The sequence below is a fragment of the Misgurnus anguillicaudatus genome, chromosome 22, assembly GCF_027580225.2.
Source record: "Misgurnus anguillicaudatus chromosome 22, ASM2758022v2, whole genome shotgun sequence".
Taxonomy (NCBI): Eukaryota; Metazoa; Chordata; class Actinopteri; order Cypriniformes; family Cobitidae; genus Misgurnus; species Misgurnus anguillicaudatus.
Window position 1 is genome coordinate 20,841,308 of NC_073358.2, and position 16,750 is coordinate 20,858,057.

A 16,750-nucleotide genomic window follows, 5' to 3' on the forward strand; every position below is an offset into this window, starting at 1 on the left:
TACACCATGCCTGTTATGCCACAGCCCGCTCACATCATGCCTGCTATACCACATCCTGCTCACTTCATGCCTGTTATGCCACAGCCTGCTCATGTCATGACTGCTATGCCACAGCCTGCTCACATTAAGCCTGCCTTGCCACAGGCTCATACCATGTCTGCTATGCCACAGCCTGCTCACATCATGCCTGCTATGCCACATCTTGCTCACTTCATGCTTGTTATGCCACAGTCTGCTGACGTCATGCCTGCTATGCCACAGCCTGCTCACCTCAAGCCTGCCATACCACAGCCTGCTGACATCATTCCTGCCATGCCACAGCTTGCTTGCATAATGCCTACCAAACCAGAGTCTGCTCGTATCAAGCCTGCTGCGCTAATGGTCCCAAGTCTCCCCAGAGGCATGAGAGATCTATCCCCTGTCTGCAGTGCTACCGGTGGTGGATACAGATTTTTGGTGTGTTTGGGCCACACACTGCTCTACAATTCCCACAGAGTTCACTGCAGCCCATGACCCACAGTCCACCTGCCACATCCAAGATGGCCGCCGCTATGTCAGAACCTGTTCCCAGCATGGCTTGCATGCCTGAACCTGTTCCCATGATGGCCACTGCCACGTCTGAACCTGTTCCCAAGATAGCCACCATGCCAGGGCCACAGCCAAGATGGTCTTTCCTTTAAATATTTTGGGGGGAGGTTAAGAAGTGATGAGGCAGAGAGCACAGAGGACGTTGCTCCACGGCCCAGGCCCACCACTGCCTCACAGTCCACAGACTTGTGCTATTGACAATTGCTGTTTGGTGGGCACCTGGAGTCATTCCTGGGGAGGGGAGTTATGTAAGGGTTTTATCTTGTCATGTTCATTTTTTTATTTTGAAGTCTTGTCTGGTAGTTTTAATGGTCATTGTTATTGTAGTGTTGTCACATTTCCCTGCATATTGTTTCTAGGTGTGTCTTGTTAAACTTGATAAGTCTGTGTATTTATACCCCGGTGTTTGCTATTGTATCTGGTCAGTTATTGTCGATGTACGTTTTGCAATAATTGTAGTTGGAGATTGGTATCTTGTCTTGTTTATGTTATTTCACAATGCCATGCCATGCGTTCCTGTTTTTGTATATTTAAGTTATTCAAGTGCGCTGCATTTAAAACCAACACCTATCACTTCTAGGACGACACATTGCACTACAATCTTGACTTCCACGCTACTGCTTCACTAAATCCATTTCACTTGGCTTATTAAGAGTCCATATAAATTAAACTCTATTTTGTGTTTTTGCTACTTTTGCCTGCTGCACTAGAGGTCTGCATGGGACTGTTTTTATCCCTCTTACACAAGGTTCTATTTTATTTCTGATCAATTTGTTCTCACCTGCTTTCAGCTAAGCATGGTTTTTCCCAACCTGACAGATCCCATTAAATTTAGATATTGTTTCCAGAATCTCACATTTTAATTTCTCTTACTAAAAGAGAGAGATTGGGTATAACAAATATAAAATGCATGGTATACAAAAATTGTACCAGTTTACCCTTATTTGTCTTGTCAAAATATAAATAAAATATTTTAACATTGTACTGTCAGGAGAGTATGTTAGAGAAAAAATGTCGTAGAGAAAAATAAATGAGATATAACGTCTGTCACTTAACTCCTTAGCAAAATATGAATGAAGGAAAAGCAACAGAATATGAAATCACATCTACTCCAGTAAATGTTTTTTTTTTGGGGGGGGGGGCAAGGGACCCATCCACATTTTTTGCTTCCGACACCCATGGTGTAACATACTTTAGACAATCAAATATTTTATAACTGTGAATGTTATATAATAATTGAATGGTTTGGGAAACCAACAGAAATCAACACATATTTTCTTAGCAAAATTATTCATTTGTCTTAATCTATCATGCCAGAAATGTGCCCTTGACGTTCATTCTAAGATTTGTTTTCAAACACGTAACAAGAAAAATAAAGCAGATTTAAGCAGTAATTAAGCACTGTGTGTACTCGGGTTTAACCTTACTGTATGTGTGACATTTTTTGTGTTTTAGAATGTTCTGGGCCACTGGGCATGGAAGGTGGAATAATCTCCAACCAGCAGATTACAGCCTCCTCCACTCACCGAGCTCTCTTCGGACTCCAGAAATGGTATCCTTATTTTGCCCGGCTGAATAAGAAAGGTCTGGTGAATGCCTGGACTGCAGCCGAGAATGACAGATGGCCCTGGATTCAGGTAACAGACTGACACAGGCAGTGCACATTTGGATGAAGATCTATCAACAGTAAATGAACCTGTAGCTGGCACATCTTTCTGTTGAGCTCTTCATCTGAAAAAGAAGATTATCTGTGCATTAGTGTTATATTTGCTATTTAAACGAATTGTGTTTTATTTTACTATTAATACCATTTTTATGAGCACTTTTTTTCTGACAATGATGTTTAAAAGGCTTCATTTTTGTACTTGATCAAAGCTATTGTGGGTAACTTTTCTGTGCTTGTCTTAAATGGTCATGCTAAACTGAAATATATACACACACCTTAAGGATTATTAGGAACACCTGTTCAGTTCCTTATTAATGCAATTGTGTAATGGTGTGGGGGATGTTTTCTTGGGACACTTTAGGCCTCTTATTGCCAATTGGGCATCGTTTAAATGCCACGGCCTACCTGAGCATTGTTTCTGACCATGTCCATCTCTTTATGACCACCATGTTCTCATCCTCTGAAGGCTACTTCCAGCAGGATAATGCACCATGTCACAAAGCTCGAATCATTTCAAATTGGTTTCTTAAACAATGAGTTCACTGTACTAAAATGGCCCCCACAGTCACCAGATCTCAACCCAATAGAGCATCTTTGGGATGTGGTGGAACGGGAGCTTCATGTCCTGGATGTGCATCCCACAAATCTCCATCAACTGCAAGATGCTATCCTATCAATATGGGCCAACATTTCTAAAAAAAAACCTTGTTGAATCAATGCCACGTAGAATTAAGGCAGTTCTGAAGGCGAAAGGGGGTCAAGCACAGTATTAGTATGGTGTTCCTAATAATCCTTTAGGTAAGTGTATATATAGCGAACAGTTATGATGGTTATTGCTGGTTTAATGTTTATCTACAGTACAATTTTTTGGACAGCAAAACTTAGCTGGCAAAGCTGGTAAACAATTTTTTTTCTGGTTGACAGTTCAATTCATTAAAATTAAACTATTTAAGATGCTTTGTTAAAATACCAGCACACTGCATTACATTATGGGGGCTAGCAACCTAACACTATATGCTGTTGACAAGCTGTTTATTTTTCCACAAAGAATTTGTCAATTTAGTGGCCTCTATAATTTGCTCCTGAAATCCAGAAACAAAAGGCTGCAACATTTCTCTTGGTATCCGGAAATGTTTTCAAAAAGTTTCTTTTTCATTGTAGTTTTACTTTACTACAGTTTGTTACTGTTGATTCATTGTGACATCTTTGTATATCAGTCCAATTCTCAGAGTTTCTTCGGTAGATGGTTTGGTATTCAAAGGCAGTTTCTTCGGCAGAACATTTGATTGATAATACAGACAATCACAGCGGATGGAAGTCTCAGTCCATTTGCCTCTAGTTTTACAATGAGTAGCCTCATGTCAACCTCAGATTTATTCTTTAAATGTCTGCTTGTAAAAGACAGAGAGACCGAATTGGGCCCTTCATTGAATTGATATTCCGCAGGTATGCAGTGCAGTAGCAAAGTATAAAACTCTTTGACCTCTGTGAAAAGACGAGATAAATCTGAAGAAAGGAATGGTACAGAAAGTTTGATTGCGGACCTTTGAGACCTGTACAATAAGTTAACCCTTGTTTTTGCACTTGTGGTTGCTGGTAGGTAAAGAGCAAGGATCAGAGACAAAAAGAGAAAAGTAGTAAAAATATAAAGTATTTAGGGAGTGTGTCTTACTTTAATGATGCCACATGGGATAGAGCTTCTGGTGCGTTGGAGCTGTAGGGTTAGATCACAGAGAGATATATCAGATTGACTTAGAGCCATATGCTGTAGTAATTGCCACATGACCTCACTTGGTTATTAAGATGGAGAAAAAAATCTGGAGATGACACTGTGATTTAAATCAGAGACTACAAGCTCTCATTAACTCTCATTGTTATTCTGTGTTTTCCTGCTGTTTCTTCCTCAGTTTCTCATTGTCCTTAAGCCTTCTTTGGTCTAGGGATGTACAAACATCCTTTTTTTTTTTAAATCTACTAGTCTCTAAATTGCCTAAACGACTAGTCAACTAATCATTGTTGTGTATAATTAAGCTTGTTTTGACACCAATTAGACATATTTTATAAAGAGGCCTTTACATAAGACATTGCATTCTTGCATTGAAAACAGTGGAGTGCAGAGGTCTCGAGACCCCAAAAATGTAAGAGTGGAACTGTTTTAAAGTAGACACAACTTTTAAAAACGCAACACTCTGATGCAAGACGCTAAACAAATGGCCCAAGCGACATTTGTTTGCATGTGTATTGGCGCTTTTCCATTGCATTGTACCCCACGGTTTGGTTTGGGTCAGGTCGGGTCAGCTCACTTCACTTTGGCTTAATTAAGCTTTTCCATCGAGTTTAGTAACACTTCGGAGTTGGAGGGATTATAGGTGTGTCGTTATATTTGCGCTGCCTACTGCTGTGACATCATACAAGTGAGAGCATCGTTGTACATGCGCATACATTAATTTATTTCTCAGTCTGCCATAAAATTAAAATTGACCACCACAAATAGATGTTTGTACATCACGTTTATCACTACCTCTTTCTCACTTGACAGTTTCTGTACAAACACCCGCGCTCTGCTGAGCCTCATTTAAGTTGCATTTAAGCATATATACAGACGTGCGCGTCGAGAATGTGCCACCACAAACTGCAAGTCTGGAAGAAAACTGATATGATGTTCCTCATTCACAACCTGTGGATATTTTTCATTGCTAAAAGGGAGTTTGGGAACTTACAGCAAAGCACGGATGAAAACAGGTTTACTCGAGGACAGCGCAAGCGAGCATGAAGGTAAAGCTAATCTTTTACATTATAGCGATGATCAGTGATCTACAGTGTTTTCGCGTCACGTTTTGATATCAGCTCGGGTCGCTTAAAACCCCAAACGAGGTGGTACTAAAAAAGTATCGGGTACTATGTACTGCACCCAGTGGAAATGCCCCTAAAAGTAAACTAACCAGACCCAACCAAACCGTGGGGTACTTTGCAACGGAAAAGCGCCATATGAATGTAGCAGTTGTGCTTTATTAAAGGTAATGAATGTTTTATGAATTTCTCAGAAAGGGTTACTGTAAATCATCAAATTATCTAACAGTTAATGCACAGCATGCTGTTGCCTGATTAAGCACAGATGATTACAAAATAGCAAATGTATAAATACATAAGAAAAAATTAAAGTAATTGACTAATCATTTGTTGGTCAGTTAAAATCAAAACATGTCATTTGAATTAACTGTAAATTCACTATAAATTTTTATTCACAATGTATAGATGCTACTTCCAGCATGGGTCTTCAACCCCAACAGGGGATCCACGTAGGAACTGGGGGGTCGCCAAATGATTTTTAATCACAGGCATTTTTTCTGTTAAAAATGTAAAACATGTACAAAACATTACAACCAATGTTCCCTTAAAGCAGGGGTCTTCAACGTTTTTTGGGTCGCGGACCCCTTAGATGAAAGAGGCATGGAGCAGGGACCCCCTAATACTAAATGTGTAAAACTGAGATATTTAAGTAAGCAGTAAGGTACGAGAGGCTGCCTTTTCGTATTAGGCACAAGTTACGCAAAGTGGAGTAAAGTACAACTGATGACCAATCAGAATCAAGGACTGGAACTGTTTTATATATAGAAACAAACCATATTGTCACACAGCCATGATACTATATTAACATGCATCATTTTTTTGTTAAAGTAGAGGTTTTTTTATATTAATATAATAATAATAAAAATAAAAATAAAATAATATTATTTTAAGGTATTTGCAGTGTAATATATTTTCATTTTACTGTGAATTAGACAAGGGCTTTCAGTTTATAAAGATGACTGATCATGGTGAATGGCACAAAGACTCTATTCTGCTGGGGATAGACGTTGTGCTACTTTATAATTTTGAGGTCTGTTGCCTTTCTCGTGTATCGTCATTGTCACGAGTTTGAGTAACGCAGGTTTATTTTCTGCATAGCTTCATATCAGACTCAGGAGAACAACATGCAACGAGTCCGCGCGCATCTCTTTGGGGCAACTTTTTGAGAGGCGGATTTCAACCTGACTATAAATCTTGCACAAAGCACCATCACGGCGCGTGTTTCATTAATTTTTAAATGCGAGCGATAGTTTTGTCACAGTTTAAAATGCAGACGCGGTGTGGTGTCATTTGCCTGTTGAATTAGCGCTTAAAATCTGAACCGCGTGAAACAGCCATCCAAGTTCAGAAATATATATGAGACATGTCGCAATGATTCTAAAATGACATTCTGAAAGAAAGACACACATAAGATTTACCTGTTTTATGATTACATTTCTGTCGCTACTGCTGCTTCCTGAGTGGACATTTATAATCCAGATATTTTATTTTGGTCCGCTGGCTAAACTGAACGCGCGCCTTCAAACCTATGCGGCCACGCACGTGCACAACTTAAAGGGGACATGTAATGTTTTGTACATGTATTTTAAATTTTTTACCAAAAAATTGCTTGTAGTTAAACATCATTTGGCGGACCAACTGCAGTTCCGTCACGGACCCCCTGGGGGCCGCGGACCCCCGGTTGAAGACCCATGCCTTAAAGTTGTGCATGTGTGCGGCTACGTACAGTATGCTTATTGAAGGTCCCGCATGCAGTGGAATTTTTACCTGCGGACAAAAACAAAATATCTGAAGACAAGGCAAGCGTGACCACATGAAAAGCAATGAACCTTAGAATTATAAAGAAGTAGCTTGTTTGTGTTCTTCACCCACAGCAACACATAGAAAAGCAAAAAGACGCGTTTGCAAAGCACTTCACTTAATGAAATGACCTGTGTTTACAAAAGAATCTTTTACTGTACATCTGCACTGACATCTTCTGAACAACCTCTTTGTGCCATTCATGATCAGTCATCTTCAAGCTCAGGTTCAGGTAAATGTGTAATTATCTTACAGTAAAATGAAAATGTATAACACTAAAATTGTTATAATTAAACTAAAACTACTTTAACAATAAAAATAGTACACACAAATATTATGCATCTACAAAAACAACAGCATGCATAATACTGCTTAACATAGTATGGCTGCATGACAATATGGTTGGTTTCTTTTTAGAAAACAGTTTTAGTTGTTGATTCTGATTGGTCTATAGTTGTGCTTTACTCCGCTTTGCGTTGTGCCAAATATGATAAAGTGGCCTCTCCTACCTTACTGCTTACTTAAATATTTCTGTTTTACATATTTAGTATCAGGGGGTCCCTGCTCCATGCGTCTCTTATCTAGAGGGTGTGGTGCTGGTAATCACTATGGTGTGGGGGCTAGTTAAATACAAATTAATACAAATAACAAATCATACTAAATGAGGTTTATTTGAAATTGTGAAAATGCAGATTTCTGTTAGGGTCTCTCTCTCTCTCTCTCTCTCTCGCTCTCTCTCTCTCTCTCTCTCTCTCTCTGTGTGTGTGTGTGTGTGTGTGTTTGTGTGTTGGAGCGCGAGTGCTTTGAAAGTAGAGACATTCAGCAAGAGAGATAGTATGGAGTTGTGTTGGTAGATTTGTCAGTTGCACTTGCAACTTTCCTATTTGTGTGAAATTGCTTGACACACACGAGGGAAATTCATTTTAGTCATGCCGGACAAACGCATGAGACTCACTCTAACTGAGAAAGTGGTGCTTCTGCACCTGATGGAAGTGAAATACTCGACATGCTTTGTTCATTTATTTATTTAATTTCTTGTGAGATTAGAATTTCAGGTCTTCTCAATATCCCAAATCTCACTATTCATTTTAAGTTCTCTACTGTATTATCCAAGGTTATGCATTCCAATTGAAAATACCAGCACTTATCCTTGCCAGTTATGTTTTGGTTTAACCTGTCAGAGTCGATTTGTATAATTTATCCTCAGTTTAACTTTTCAAATATTGCAGCTACAAAATTAAGTCAAGTATCTCAGCCTAAAAATTTAGGCTATAACTGGCTTCAATTCTGAGTGTATCAGCCACTTTGCCAAGGCTCAGTCTGTTTCTGTCTCCTTTAACATTTGTATTATTGTCCATTTTCAGTATTACAGTCATAATGATGTCTAACCTAAATGATGTCTATGCACATAAAAGTCACAGGTTATGTGACACATATGCAAAGTTAATACAGGACAAATAAAAATGTTTTCAATGAGATTTAAAGATTTATCAAAAGAAGGGACGGACTGAGACTAAAAAACAGCCCTGGATTTTGACTAGGCCCGGCCCAAAGCAATCGGAGTGCGGAAACTCGACAACAACAATAACGCCTGGCATGAGTGTCACAAGACTTTAATTGTGGCTCATGATACTATCCCATCCAAATTATAGCAATAGCACTGATGTTGACTAGATGTTGTGTTAAAAGCATATTATTCTAGATTAACTTGAATACTCACATGTAAATGGAGGTCTCAACACACTGCAGTCCCTCTGGCTGAACCAATACAAAACAGGTATCTGAAACACACAACACATAGTACTGTATGAGTTATATGATAAATCACAAAGTAAAGAGGTTTTAATATACAGTTTAACTTGAATACTCACATATAAATGGAGGTCTCAACACACTGCAGTTACACTATTATAATAGCATATTATACAATATATTCCATGATGTCTTAAAATTAATTTATTACTTAATAATGTTAATTAATTTATGCAGTAATTAATCTTACTGCACAAATAATAATACCACATCTAAATGAAAACACACCATTACAAATGTAACTTCTGTATTCAAAATCTTCAAAGTTTGTAAGCATTAACTGTAACGTTACCAACATTTTTTAAAGTAAAACAACATATTTCTTAATATTAGCTACTGCATGTAGCATTTTACAGCTAAATGTTGAAGTTTAGCTGTTTTAACTTCTGTAATCATTAAAAATGTAGCAACCCCTGCATATCACTTCCTAACATCATCCCTAGCAAGTAACTCTCTTTCTCCTCTCATGTTCCATACTTACTTGCCCTGGATCTACCTGTGGAACCAGCTCATCTTTCTGTCCCTCATCACTGGTGGTGGCATGTTGCTGAATAGCTGTCTGGCTTACTTCTTCACTACTAATATTTAACAGCGAGGTGGTGCTGCTGCTGGCTGTGCTGCAACTAAATAGTTCAGTTATTTTGTGACATTTAGCTGCTTCACTATCTAAATTCCGCATTTTTTTTTCTCTCGCCTTCTCAGCCCCACCCTTTTCTTTCCGCTTTTTACCCGCGGCCGCGTTATGCATATTGTTTGTTTGTTTCTATGCTTCTATGTTCTACTTCTATCAAACGTCTTTGCTGTTGGTTTTTCTCGGTTTTTCTTCCTTCTCATACCACTTCTTCTCCTTACTTGGCGGCCACGACCAGTGCAGCTGGCATCCAACTTAAAGGTGCATTACTGCCACCTACAGTACTGGAGTGTGAAACAGATTAGTGGGGGGAAAAAAACAGGTAATGACTGCGTGCGTGGCGGGTGGTGGGCCGGCCCACCGGCCGTCCTGAGTACCGGCCGCTCTGTGATTCTCCAGATCACACAGATGGCCAGTCCGCCCCTGAAGCGACTTGAGCGATTTGAAAACAATAAAGAGATTTGTCATAGAGAGGCAGTAATGCAAAAAGTGCTTATACCAAGTTACAGGTTTTCACTATTCCGAAACAATACCTGTTGAGAGAGAAAGAAAGATATCAAGTATATTTTTTAAGATAGAAGAGGTGTGTCTGCAGTCAATATCAATATCTTGCTGTGTATATAGTGGGTAAGGCATTTAACCTATTGACTTGAATATAATTGTTTTTTATTTACTGTCAAATTCATTATGATTAAGAACGCTTCAATATTTGATTACTGTTGATAATAAAAACACCTGTTACATTTATATTAATTTTTCAGATTATTGTATTAACTCTTTCCCTGCCATTGACAAGTTATCTCGTCAATTAAGAGAAAACATTTCTTTGCCAATGACGCTTCCCTGACGAGTTTTTACAGTAAGCTGTAATTCCACTATTGTCCACTAGATTACCCAATTTATAAAAAAAAAACTGAGGCAAAACAAATTCAACAACAGTTTAAAGTGTATGTTTTGATAATCGTTCTGAATCTGATCTCTAACAAAAGTCCTTTACAAAAATGCAATTTTTTCAGCTTTTTGCCTAAAATTTGGTATTTTTGAAGAAACCTATCCACATTTAAGAGGTTATAAAAAGATAATAAATGAAGATAGTACAGTATGAAACCTTTTTCCTGTTTTATTTGTTTGTTTGTTTGGAATTTGAGCATCTGTTCTTTCATTTGATATATTTGTATGTTTATATATTTATATAGCCTGGCTAACACCAGACCAGTCTCATAGAGAATGAGACGTGGTCTGGGAACCATATGCTCATGTTCTTGTATTTGCGGCGTGTTTAGGTGATTTCAAATATCAACATTGGCTTTCAAACATTGTGCACTCTGCCTTTAACCAAACATTTACTTAAGACTTAATAAATTATATCTGTGTAAATTCTTGTCAAAACAGATATTTTTAAACTGTAATTCATTATGTGTATATATTGGGGTCACACGCTTGTGCATGTATCCACTCTTCGGATCTGTCAGTCAGCGCAAGGAAGATAATTTTAGACTTGTCACTCTTTCTAACTTTTTTAACATCAATCAGATGCCAAACTTTATCTTCAAACTTAATTACTTTTTTCACATTAACCAATTAACCTTCAAGGTTTGTAAACATTGAATGACTATCAGGTGCGCGCGCAGCATGGGATCAAACTGTTCATACCATTTAGCTTTCTAGTTTAATCTAGGGCTGAAAAATGACGACTTGCCTGAAATGAAGTGAGAACTACAAACACAAGCCTCTTTGATTTTTGCATTGTCCCAGTCTGCATGTTTAATTGCTTGCAGCCACAGATGTTGTATTTTTTGGTTTTTGAGGATCTGCAGGAATTCCGAAAAACTTAATGGCAGACCTGGTGCGATTTACAAAGCCCACGACGCAAGTAGGCATTTTTGTGACGATACCGAATAAAACGCAAACTCAATCTGCTGTAATGACTTTTCTGACCCCAACATGCGCAGTAGGAACCGCCTGTGACGTGAACTGTGAAGGGGTCTATACCTGCTCTTTATTTTCTAATTCCTGCATGTTTTTAAACCATAACCAAAATTTCAGTTAAAATAGAAATGCATCGTTGTATTAGATAAAGCTTTAGGATGGTACAAATAAAGATTATTTTAGATGGTAAATAACTTTTTAAACTTCATTTAGAGCATTGGGGTCCAAGGGCTTAATGCAGTGGCGCCGTTTCACAAAAACCTAGTGTATGGCATCATTTCCCCTGGTCATACAAGGACATTCTCAAATAATGGATCCATAAAAGCACATTATATATTAATAAAATGTGTAGTACTAATAATAACTGACTTTTTAAATGTCGTAATATTACATGAGTTAACCAACCACTCGTACAAGTAAACAAATAAATAACATTTTCAGTAAACAGGGCCAACTGGAAAAACAGGTCTTAGCTTTTGTCATCGTGGAGGTTTGTTTTAATGTGGCCATATTTAAAAAGGCGTGCAAATAATTCATACAATTCACCGTGATTGCGCTACAATTCCCAGTGGAACTGTAAGAACATGTTTATTTATCCACAGAGAACAAATCATATTACTTCTGGAATAATGTATGCATCTAGCTCGAGGGAGAAACGTGATTCTGTTTGAATGTTAAAACAAAACAGGATTTTATTTGCGAAAACAGGTAAAGAACTACCCATGATCATAACAGCAGCGGTCATCATGAGACCTAATTATAAGTTTGTATTATAAGTTGTGTTCGACTTCATGCTGTGCCCCAAAGAACGACAAGCAGAAGACATCAAAGTATCGCAAGAAATTCGAGAAATCATACGAAAGAGTTTGCTTTCGAATCAATTTAGCATTTATATTTCTCACACGCATTCATTCATGGCTGTTTCATTCATGTAAGCTACGTCGTTATTGGGATTGAATTCGATGGATCAGTCTACATGACTCTTTTTCTTAGCCAAGCTGGATAAATATCTTTGCATTAATGGCTGGTATGTTAAATAAATATGATTAATTAAAACAAAGTAAGTATACTTAAAGCCCTTTTGTGGAAGTTGCTTTTATCGGTCAATCTGATTTTACAAAGTCGATACCCGTAATGGGAACATGCTTAAATGTGGGGAAAATATCGGAGAACAGATATATCGGTCGATCTCTAAGGGGCTGGACACACCAAAACTTTTAAACGCGGCTGAAAACGCCTTGAGGACGCCGAATGCCAGCTGTTTTTCAGCTGAGTGCCAGCTTTCCTCAGCTAATCGCTTTGGTAGTGCTGATACGTCAGCTGTGAGACGGTTGGTTGCTGTGATACTTGTCCCGCCCCACCTACACTGTGATTGGACGGCCGCGTGAGAACTGACATTGACGAGCGGAGCTTTTCTTCCAAAGTTGAACATTTCTCAACTCTCTGCGCCGGTTTTCAGCGCGGAAAAAAAACGCTAGCTGCTGGCTTATTTGAAAAACGCTGAGTTTCCATTGAAATGAATTGAAAACATGCGCCGGCTGCGGGCGTAAAAGCGTTGGTGTGCACGCCCCCTAACTGTCTGAAACATTTCTCAAACCAGCTCATTCCAGCAAACCAGCATAGTCTAATTTTAAGCATGTTAATTTGTATTATTACACAATGCAATGTACTGTAGCCTTGCAGTGGTGCTTGTATGATCTTGTATCTGGCTCTGTGTATGTGTATGTGTATGTGTGTGTGTGTCTATATGTGACTCTCACTCTTTTTTCTGGTCACACCACAACAATTTAAAACCCTGTCAGTGGCTTGAGAAGTGAGATCATAATTGGTAAATGACTCTTGCCTGATTGGGTGTCAGGCTGATATACGGCCTTTGGGAATTACAGCCGCTTATGCTTTCAGTCTGCAACTGAATCAATTTCTGCAAAACTGACAAGTATTGCAGTGCCAGATGTTTCCAGTGTCCCCTCCACAAATGGTGCCAGCATGTCAGAGTGCATCACTTTTAGATGAATTGACTCTAGCATCTGTGGTCATTATGAGCATGAAGTATCACCCAATCATGGCCTTTAGTCACACGACTCTAATTGGTCACCCCTCTTTTGTGCTTGTGTGAGTCTATGTGAGAATAAATTTAGATTAATTGATGGATAATTGACACTGAGGAAAATAATTTTCTGCTACTTGTTAGCAAGATTAATGATCTTATTAGGGATGTGCCAAACTACACATTTCAAAACTATTTGTATTTGGGTTGCCTGAATGACCAGTTTAGGTATTTGTCTTGATAATTTGATATGTTTATTAGTGGACATCTACATAAAACATGTTTTGGTATTTGGCTAGATTATGCATGAGGCCATAAAGCACCTGCACTGAACCCTTCCAGTTTGCCTACAGCCCAAACACCTCATTCAGCTCTGTTCATGGACTTCAACTCTACATTTTACACAATTATCCCCACTAAACTAATCAATAAGCTTAGTGGCATGGGCAGGGCCGTTTGAAGGAATTTGGGGGCCGCATGGGTATCTGCTCATTCATTTGCAGCTGAATTCTAGACACAATAATAAACCGCACAGACACGGTAAACATCTAAATGCAGACAGCAACTTGTATATAGAGCGTGCATAAGAAGAACTAGGCTCGTGCATGCTCTCTCTCGTGCACATATTTAATACGCGTTACCTCTCGGGAGCAGGTAGAGTGTTGCGCCATGGAGAGGATGGTTATTTTCTAAAATTTTGGAAAATCTTCTGCTGAACCTTTAGGCTACACACAAGTTAATCTATACACAAGTTTGGTAAGGACAATTTGGCATCTCCTATTCGCCTAGCATGCATGTTTTTGTACTTTGGGAGGAAACCAGAGTAAACCCACACTGTCACAGGGAACCATGCACACAACACACAAAAAGACCTTCCAACCCAGCTGTGGGTCTAACGGGCTACGAACTGAGCCACCCAAAATGGCATCTTAAGTGATGCCAAAGATGTTTGTCTCAGTATGTACAGTAGGGACATAGAGGCAGTGCTGTAAAGATAACAAATAACAGTGTTATAATAATTCTGAAAAGGGACTGTCCTTTTTTAAAGAAATGCTGTCATCTTCCACTGTGCTGCAACCTCTGTCAATGGTTTAGTGAGTTTTTGATGCATTTTCAGAAGTGTATAAGAACAAATTCTGCCAGAGATTTGTGTGGCCCTTCAAAATCCCAGCCCATTGCTCACACGCTTCAGGATGGTGAATTAACTGTCATGTGTAGCTGACTGTGAAGCAACACATACGCGTCATTCAGTGATAACAAATCATTTTAAACCCACTATTATGACTTTTACTTTTTCCTCATTTCATGGCTGTCTGTCTAAGAGCTTGAGCTATCTTCTTGCCCTGTTCCCCCCCTGAGCACTCAGCTCTAGTCCACACCCTGTCCCTCAGGAGCCTCATCAGACAGCTTTTTACCTATAGGGAACACAAAGCCTTGACTGACTGTTCTCACTAAGCAGATGCCTTATTTTATAGTGTCTTCAAGTGTTTCTCTATTAGTAATGCTGTGTAATATTATGGGAGATATAACAGAATGCTCATTACATATAGATCACCACTTTGCACATGGCTGACATAGTATATGTAGATGTATACAGGGAGATGGATGGGGCTGTGCCATATGTGTACAAATACATATTTATATATTCAGACTGCAGGGATGTAGCCAGTGGGTTGAGCATCAATTTAAATACATTTATATTTTTTCCTTGGAACATATAAAAAGGACATTAACGGAATGGTTCAGCCAAAAATGAGCATTCTTTGATCAGGTAATCACCCTCATGTTAATTCATCATATCTGCCCTTCTCTGAATCAATGAAGATGATTTTTTTTAAGAATTTGCCGGCCACTCTTTCCATATAATGTAAGTGAATAAGAGCTGGGTAATATCTGGTATCTGATCGCAGCACTTTAGGTATGTATGTGTTTAATATTTGAAAAAAACAGTCCTTTTCTACACTCACCTAAAGGATTATTAGGAACACCTGTTTAATTTCTCATTAATGCAATTATCTAATCAACCAATCACATGGCAGTTGCTTCAATGCATTTAGGGTTGTGGTCCTGGTCAAGACAATCTCCTGACCACCAAACTGAATGTCAGAATGGGAATGAAAGGTGATTTAAGTAATTTTGAGCATGGCATGGTTGTTGGTGCCAGACGGGCCGGTCTGAGTATTTCACAATCTGCTCAGTCACTGGGATTTTCACGCAGAACCATTTCTAGGGTTTACAGAGAAAAGAGAAAAACAGTCCTGTGGGCGAAAATGCCTTGTTGATGCTAGAGGTCAGAGGAGAATGGGCCGAATGATTCAAGCTGATAGAAGAGCAGCTTTGACTAAAATAACTACTTGTTACAACTGAGGTATGCAGCAAAGCATTTGTGAAACCACAACATGCACAACCTTGTGGCGGATGGGCTACAACAGCAGAAGATCCCACCGGGTACCACTCATCTCCACTACAAATAGTAAAAAAAAGAGGCTACAATTTGCACAAGCTCACCAAAATTGGACAGTTGAAGACTGGAAAAATGTTGCCTGGTCTGATAAGTCTTGATTTCGGTTGAGACATTCAGATGGTAGAGTCACAATTTGGCGTAAACAGAATGAGAACATGGATCCATCATGCCTTGTTACCACTGTGCAGGCAGGTGGTGATGTTGTAATGGTTTGGGGGATGTTTTCTTGGCACACTTTAGGCCCCTTAGCACCAATTGGGCATCGTTTAAATGCCACGGCCTACCTGATCATTGTTTCTGACCATGTCCATCCCTTTATTACCACCATGTACCCATGCTCTGATGGCTACTGCCAACAGGATAATGTACCATGTCACAAAGCTCGAATCATTTCAAATTGGTTTCTTGAACATGACAATGAGTTCACTGTACTAAAATGGCCCCCACAGCCACCAGATCTCAACCTAATAGAGCATCTTTGGGATGTGGTGAAACGGGAGCTTCGTGCCTTGTATGTGCATCCCACAAATCTCCATCAACTGCGAGATGCTATCCTATCAATATGGGCCAACATTTCTAAAGAATGCTTTCAGCACCTTGTTGAATCAATGCCACGTAGAATTAAGGCAGTTCTGAAGGCGAAAGTGGGTCAAACACAGTATTAGTATCGTGTTCCTAATAATCCTTTAGGTGAGTGTATATGTACTTAGCTTACTATATACGTATTGTGTAACTGTTGACATTACTACTGTACAATAGGTAATCCTAAACTTACTGTACAGTATCCTGACAGAACAAAGCTCACAAAGTACTGTACATTTATTTAGCAGTAATTTGTTACCTGTACCTTATTCTGAAATGTACACTGCAAGTGCATGTACTGTAAAATAAACTAAGTGTAACCAACATTTAGCTATCACGAACACTTTGCTGTCATTTTGCCATATTTTCATTTTGTAGCTT

At 38.9% G+C, this 16,750-nt stretch overlaps 1 protein-coding gene across 3 annotated transcripts in view; it reads left to right on the top strand.

Moving 5' to 3' along the window:
* edil3a (EGF-like repeats and discoidin I-like domains 3a) overlaps nucleotides 1–16,750 on the top strand; it is a 244,382-nt gene that overhangs the window by 154,170 nt on the left and 73,462 nt on the right. For all 3 annotated transcript variants that reach the window (XM_055200158.2, XM_055200157.2, XM_055200159.2), the window contains one exon: nucleotides 2,044–2,225. In XM_055200158.2, the coding sequence (XP_055056133.2) occupies nucleotides 2,044–2,225 (182 nt within the window). The remainder of the gene's footprint in view (nucleotides 1–2,043; nucleotides 2,226–16,750) is intronic.